Genomic DNA, 7,582 nt, shown 5'->3' on the forward strand with positions numbered 1-7,582 from the left:
GACGTGTGAATTGGGCCTGATTTTCCTGGGGATGGAAGGGCAGCAAAATAGATTGGACAAGGCCCAGGACAATCAGGCCCAATTCACATGCCACCAGGTTGGTTACATTTAATGACCTGCTTAATGATAGATAAATAAATAAAGGAGGAGCTGCCAGGGCAGGGCTGTCACATCCACCCCCTGCCTTTTTTCCACTTAACAAGCCTATTCAAGGCGGGATAGAGGGGAAACCAACCTGGAGGATAAATTTGTGGGCACAAGCCAACATCCCTCAGATTGACAAAGTTCTGTGGATGAAACGTCTCTGCCTTAAAGAAAGTCCAGTTGCCATGACTCAACTTTCAGACACCTAGATGACAGAATCTTCACAGACGGTTTAGTGGTATTACATTCTCACTGCTAAAGTTAAACTACACACAGAGTGCAACACAATATAGTGCAACTCTGTGTGTGTGGATTTAGCATCAACATTGAGCAAAAAATGTAATTGATTAGAAATCGGTGTGTTTGTGTTGTCTCCAGTAAATTTGGTGAAATGTCAGGGTTTTACACCTTTTAGATAAAAATAATACTACCCATCTAAACACTGTTCTGACCCAGAAATCACCAACACCTACTGAAATTAACTATTAAATACAAATTTCCAAAGTGAAATATCAAAACGCATGTTGTGTGTCTGCGTGTGTGCGGGTCTGTGTCTGTAAGGTGTGTGTTTGGGTGTGCGTGTGTGTACCTGAGCAGGCAGCCCGGAGTCGCGTCATGATTCTGCACCTGAAGCCCGACGTGTCGCTCTGCGAGCGGCCACGCTGCAAGGGACACAGCGGCTTGTAAACTTTACAGTCTGGAAACGTGTCCTCCTCCGTCATGACTCTAGAGTAGCAGCTACTCTGACTGTGAGGTTGAGGGTGACAACCCTCCTTCAGTCGGAAACCTGCGTCATTTGCTTTCAAAAGGCTGACAGGAAGTTATCTTGCCTGTAAATTTGCCCACAATTACCCACGGTAGCTGAGTTAAACTTTAACTATCAATCAGTACTTGCACAGAAAGGCTGGTCATACCTACATATACATTTTGAAAGTCTGTCATGAAATAAGTTATACGTGCTAAATTGATACAGTATTATATTTTTTTCGACGACAATGCCTGAATAGAATTCAATTCTGGTAATTTTGTCAGTCCATTACCACTACTTTATATGTAGTGCTGCTGCGTCACCTCTCCTCCTGTTGCCAAGACTGAGCCAATGAGCTTACACTACAGCGCACTGCTCTGCGATTGGTCTGGTATTCAGCGGCTCATTTGTAATTGGCTGGAAAGGTGTGGGCGGGAACATATGAAATTCACTCAGGAAGAGAGCACGGAGAAGCGTCGCAGAAAGTAGCGGATGAAGATGAAGAGAAAACAAGCGACACTTTTTTTTATTGTTTTTATAAACCGGCTCCTCCAGCTGTAGCAACAGAGACAGCCTTAGAAGAACCCACCACCACCTTGACGGCTCAACACAAACATAATGAAACTGACGTCAGCGTTACTCCTGCCACTGGTAAGTACAAGTGGCTTTTTTTAAGTGGATAGTTTACAAAGTTGTTAAAGCTAGCTCAAGCATGTCATCACACAGCCTAGCTTAGGGGTAGGGAATCCTGGTCCCGGAGAGCCCATAGACTGTAAAATAGAGCAGCTATCCTACATGTTTTAATGTTTTGCCTGTTTCCACACACATGATTCTAATCAGCAGGCGATTAACAGCGCAGAAGCACGTTAAATTAAACGTGAAAAAAATTATAATAAATAAAAATAATTACAATAAGCAGAATGGTGTGCTGTATTGTAAAACCATTGTATTTTTTTTTTTTTTTAGATGTGAGCTCCTGGCCAGCCGTGTGGAGTGAGAGTCAGGCTAGAGAGTTCCAAAACAGACACCCTTGGTTAGGATGGAGGGAAAGAAAGCTAGGTAAAGCAGATGTTAGAAGAAAAAAAAAAGTGCATGTCTGTGATGTTTTGTGTAGATTTAATGAATTATATAATTTATATAAAACTAAATTTGATTATTTGTACATAGTATTTTGAAGTTAGAGAGTTTAAAAGTTGAGTAAAGTAAGTTATGCTTGGCAGACATTTGACCGTATAACTTCAGGAAAAAAATGGTGTGAACTTGGGCACTAGTCTACACTCCAGGTATAGTTGCACAAAAATTGTTGAACATGTTGCAACGGAAATGCAGACAAAAATTGTGAACAGCATTGTGTCTTCTTCAAACAAACTATCTGTTCTTATTGATGAGGCTACATCTGCCAGTCACAAATCTGCTATGATTGTCAGTGTAAAGGCCTCAATTGATGGAGCCACACCTGAATTTGTATTCCTGGAGCTGTTCGAGTTGGAGAGCCAAACTGCAGAAAGTATAGAAAAAGCTTTACTAACTTGTTTGGACACTACAGGCTTCAGTGAAGAGTGGCTAAAAAAAAAAACTGGATTGCATTTGTTTCTGATGGAGCTAGTGTTATGTTGGGCAGGAACTCAGGTGTTGCAACCAGGCTGACTGCAAGGTAGACAAAGTTTTGTCTGTAAATCATTTTAAAGCTTTCATGGAAAAGATTCACAATCTATACAGCCAGTCCAGTAAAAACTCCAGAGAACTTCTGGAAGCTGCACAAGAAGTGGGATCTCACGTTCAACAAATTGGCAGGTCTTCTCTGTTACTGTCAAATGTTAGTCATCTCATGATGATAAATATAAATGGGCCTTCCTGTTAATATTTTTGAGCATAGGAAATATGTAACAATGTGGTTATGAAAGCACCACTCTGCAACACAGACAAGACGACAAGTGAAACCTAAGCAGCCCGAGAACAAACGCTTTTGGAACATTTTATAGATCTACACATTCATTTGGTTCAATCTGTATTTGAACAATTAATATACTTCTTTACGTCTTAGTATTTGAACATGTTTTGAATATATGCTGTATCCATGTTTTCAATACAATTCCTGCAGCTCTATTATGGTTGCTGTACATTTATCCAGTTCAAATACAAGCGTCTGAGAATTTTTGCAAAGTTAAATATGCAAAAAATAAAATAAGCACAGAATACCCACTACAAAAATGTAGACTACACTGCCTTTCCCTTCTACCTGCTTGCATTTACATTTTACATTTAAGGCATTTGGCAAACGCCCTTATCCAGAGCGACTTACAACGTGCGCCCCCTGGAGGTTTACATGAAAAACTATGGCAATTATTTGGTTGAACTACGATCATTTCTTTTGTGCTCCCAACTGTTGCCATAAAGTAAATATACATTTAATATATGAATATAAACGGATGATATCTGGCATTCTCACTCCTCACGCTCCCTGAGACAAACACACCACTATAAAGAGCACTGTCCTCTGTTACAACATACATCTGGATAAATCTGGAAATTCTCTGTTTCCTGGACACATCCTGTCTCATCTGTTTATTAGCAGGCAAGTCATTCATCACAAAAAAAATCAATGTTGTGTTAATGTGTAACCTGTGAGAGTCCATTGGATTTCTGAAGACAAGATTGCAAGACCAGTTCCAGTAGATTCGGCTTGCCTCAGGGTAAGTAGGCCATTGCGCTGTCTCAGTCAGGTGATAATGAGAATTTATACTCTTTGACTTGCAGGTAGGTTTGAAAGAAGCACCCCTGTGCCTCTGTAGGATTAGGGATTATTTTTACAAATCTGCTGTGAGGAAAAAGTATAATTTTGACAAGACAGATTTTACTTATTTATTTTTGTCAATTCAAAATCCTCATTCTCAAATACAAATTTTGTGGTGAAACTATAGTTTATATAAATCTATACAATTAAATGGCTCCACTGTGCATAGGCATGTATATTGTATACAGTTAACAATAGCTTGTGTTGCACAATTATCATATAACATAATTCATATATAATAAAAAGCTAAATATCAAATCAATACTGCAATCACAATTTTACAAAGAGGTTTTCTCTCTCAGAATGTGCAGGAGTCAGATGCACCATAATTTAATTACTATTTGTTCTTCTCATCCAGCTTAGGCAGGAAATATACTTTAATAGTATGGTAAATTCTAATAAATATTTTATTTGTGAAATTGTTTGTCAAATGCTCAGAATTCGTGGTGGAGACAGACTCAAAAGTAAAGTAATAAAAAAAGAAAACAAAGCAGTAAATGATCATTCTGCTTGACATTACCATTAAAATCAAACCAGATTATATTTTTTACCATAAATTAAACACCTTCTCAGTGGGTCAGTTTTAAAATCCCAGACATAACTGGAAAACATCGACAATGACCAATCTGTAATCATTAAACAGATTCATTTAAGGAAACTTGAAATGTTTGCAGAACCCACATCCAGTGGTCAATGTTCAATACGAGGGATAAAGTACATTTCAACCCCCTCATCATTGTCACATGACAACAACTCCATATAGCAACATAATAATCTTAGGACTCAAAACGACCAGTGTAATCTGGGAATTGCATGTTAATATACACTCTCATTTGAAATTAATCCTCAATCTGAAAGTATTGTTCATATCTGAATATCATTTCATAACAAGCCATAGATAAAGGGCCACAAAGTAACTATGCTTTTTCCCCTGAACTAATGCTAGGTTTTTGCAGTAGAAGATATGTGCAGAGTGTTCCTGAAGATGCGTGAGTTGTCCCTCGTCCTTCTTTTGAGTTCCTGGTTTGCAATTTCCAGGGCAAATCGGGTGTACGTGCACCCATTTAACCTCTTTGCTGCAGAGAATGTAAGCTGTGAAGCAATCCAATCGACAGAGTCGCAAAAGCTTGAGGTGGTCACACCTGTTGGGATCCGGGAATCCACCGAGCCTGACACACGTGACATCATTGTGAGCGAAGGCCTTGTGAACAGCACGGAACATACACAGGTTTTGGCTGTGCTTCAGAACTCCCTGGGACTGCACATGTACAGATTTCTGACACTGAAACAGAAGGATACCAACACACTATTCTCCCCTATCAACATCTTTGGTACTCTTACAACCCTCTACCTCGGCACCTCTAAGAAAACGGCAGTCCAGTACCAGAGACTACTGGGGCTGAATAAAGACACTGAGAGAGAGGACTGTGTCTACCTCATCGATGGACATAAGGTGCTCCGGACCCTCTGGGAAATCAACTCTATAACTCTTGATGGGCCAGGGCCACAAGATGAACTGAGGACTCTGGTGTGGAGCTTCATTAGCCAGAACATTGACATTTCCAAGAATTTTGTCCGTGGGACACAGGAATTCTCTGATGCAGTCTATGTCAGAGCAGTGGACTTCTCCAAGCCAAAAGATGCAGAAGCACAAGTGAACTCTTTTATCCAGGAAACATCAGATGGCAGCAATAAAGAAATATTCAAGAGCTTGAATTCATCAACCGATTTCTTGTTTGCCAGTTCAGTTCATTTTAAAGGTCTGAACAGATTTACCCATTTGCGTGGTCAGCTTAGCTGGTAATAACATGGTTCTTCACTGACACTGATGCTAACCCTTTTCCAGGTAACTGGAGGACAGCTTTTCAGCCAGATGAAAGTTACTTGCAGCAGTTTTGGCTTGATGAGAATGCAACAGTCTCAGTGCCCATGATGACTCACACAGGAGAATACAAGTACCTCAATGACAAGGCAATGAGGTGCACTGTGGTCAAACTTGACCTGAGCAAACACTTCTACATGCTGCTTGTGCTTCCTGACAAAGGATCCAGTCTCCACAAGGTAGAAAGTCAGCTCTTGAATTCAGTCATCTCAAACTGGTACCAGAATCTGCATGAAAGGTAAGTCCAAAGGAAGGTGAAAGGAACCCAAATTAAACATGTATTTTCATATGACATCTACATGGAACTGCAGAAGTTGCTTGTATAAGGTGCTAGAATTACTGGCTAACTGAATATGGGAGAACATGACCTAAAAGTAGCTTATAGATACAAGTAGCTGATAGATACAACTGTGTGTCGTGTTACGTCCCTGGACGTATGCTTCCACGTGTTCTGTGTGTCTGGTTGTTGTGTACAGGGTCTTGGAACTTTCCCTGCCTAAGTTTTCACTGACAGCCGTGAATGACCTGAAGGCTGTTCTCTCTGACATGCGGGTTGAAAATATCTTGCTTGGAGCAGACGCCAAGTTCCAGAGACTCACCAGCAAGGAAAACATTACTGTAGATAAGGTAAGCATTAGTAGGCCAGTTGGGTGGTTTATTAATTTGTCCCTGTCTCCTTCCATAGCGACCTGCAAATTCCCTTTGTAATGCATGCTAATGCAACAGGTACACCTCTGATCATAAATCAATTTCTACAGGTATTCAATAAGGTGGTCTTTGAGATGTCTGAAGAAGGCTCCCAAGCGCCAAACAAGACCCAGGATGGCAGGATTCCCTTGAAAGTCACCATGAATAGGCCTTTCTTTTTTGCCATAATTGAACGAAACACCAACGCAATACTTATGTTAGGCAAAATTACAAATCCTACCATTGGATTTATTCTTGAACAGTAATGCTCATTAATAAATGTACAGATTTTGGATACCTTTGAACTGACCCTCAGTTGTGAATGGATCTCTCATTAATTTTTCTGAGTCAGAAGTAAATTATGTCTACTAAAGTGTAGGCCTGCTAATGTGTACAGTGTTGTAGTTCACGTCAACAACATTTATTTCTTATATAGCCCAAAATCACATACAGTATTTCTCAATGGGCTTTGACAAGCCCTACAGTTGACACCCCCCACACTTGACCCTTAGTTGTTACGGTGGTGGTGGCTGTGGTGATCCTCTGGTTTGTTTCATGCTAAGTCCTCATTTAGCAGTTGACAGGAACCAGGATTTATCTGTTGATCTCTTCTGCCAGTCTGTGTGCTTGATTCAGTTTCTCAGAGAGAACAAACAGAAGCAACGGCAGACGGTGGCATTGTACAACTGATACTGAAATATGTGTTCAACAAAAGTTGGCATGAATGTTTTTAACTCATTTCATTACTTCTTTACCATTTTTGACAAAAAGCTATGATTTTATTAATGAGGTTATGTATTATCTTGTGGAAAAGAAGGACCAGGAGGACAATTATCCACACCGCTGTCTCCCATTTGGAACAGCAAGGAGCGCAATGTTAGGCTGCTCTTTCTCAGATTTTGCTCTGCTTTTAATACAATTATCCCAGTCAGACTGACAATAAAGATGCTGGACATTAGACTTCCTTCTCCATCTAATGCTGGATAAAGAGACTTCTCTGACCATGTGCATAGACTTACAGCAGGTACCCATATCTCCACAGCCCTCAGACTCAACATCGCCTTTCCACTGGGGTGGGTGCTAAATTCTCTACTGAACATTCTGCACATGTGTCAACACCCAACATTATGTGAAGCATCAACTTTATTTCCTAAAAAAAATACCAACTCAGATAGGGTAATTTTTGACCCCGGTCAGAGTAAAGACCAAGTAAAAACAGCATGCCAAAAACTCCACGACCCAAGGACCTCAACAGCTAGAGGCTCTGACATCCCACCATAGAGCAGCTGGTCAGCTTTGCCCCCTGAGCTCAACACTGGACCCACTT

General features: G+C 40.5%; 2 protein-coding genes across 3 annotated transcripts in view; one reads left to right on the forward strand and one right to left on the reverse strand.

Annotated features, from left to right (window-relative positions):
* Positions 1–876, reverse strand: part of phactr2 (phosphatase and actin regulator 2) — a 35,990-nt gene extending 35,114 nt beyond the window's left edge. For both annotated transcript variants that reach the window (XM_028989943.1, XM_028989940.1), the window contains exon 1: positions 734–876. In XM_028989943.1, coding sequence (XP_028845776.1) covers positions 734–866 — 133 coding nt within the window. In that variant the 5' untranslated portion in view covers positions 867–876. The remainder of the gene's footprint in view (positions 1–733) is intronic.
* Positions 877–3,551: 2,675 nt separating this feature from the next.
* agt (angiotensinogen) lies at positions 3,552–6,521 on the forward strand. The gene is made up of 4 exons (XM_028989127.1): positions 3,552–5,446; positions 5,533–5,806; positions 6,045–6,195; positions 6,327–6,521. The coding sequence occupies exons 1-4, from the start codon at positions 4,651–4,653 to the stop codon at positions 6,519–6,521; spliced, it is 1,416 nt and encodes a 471-aa protein (XP_028844960.1). The 5' UTR covers positions 3,552–4,650.
* The last annotated feature ends 1,061 nt before the right edge of the window (positions 6,522–7,582 follow it).

The sequence above is a fragment of the Denticeps clupeoides genome, chromosome 8 (assembly GCF_900700375.1).
Source record: "Denticeps clupeoides chromosome 8, fDenClu1.1, whole genome shotgun sequence".
NCBI lineage: Eukaryota > Metazoa > Chordata > Actinopteri > Clupeiformes > Denticipitidae > Denticeps > Denticeps clupeoides.

Excerpts from the sequence above, each read along its gene's own strand:
- agt (XM_028989127.1), top strand. The coding sequence starts at position 4,651 with ATGTGCAGAGTGTTCCTGAAGATGCGTGAGTTGTCCCTCGTCCTTCTT. Across the intron at positions 5,807-6,044 it reads TACCAGAATCTGCATGAAAG|GGTCTTGGAACTTTCCCTGC; the intron begins GTAAGTCCAAAG and ends TGTTGTGTACAG. Across the intron at positions 6,196-6,326 it reads AAAACATTACTGTAGATAAG|GTATTCAATAAGGTGGTCTT; the intron begins GTAAGCATTAGT and ends CAATTTCTACAG.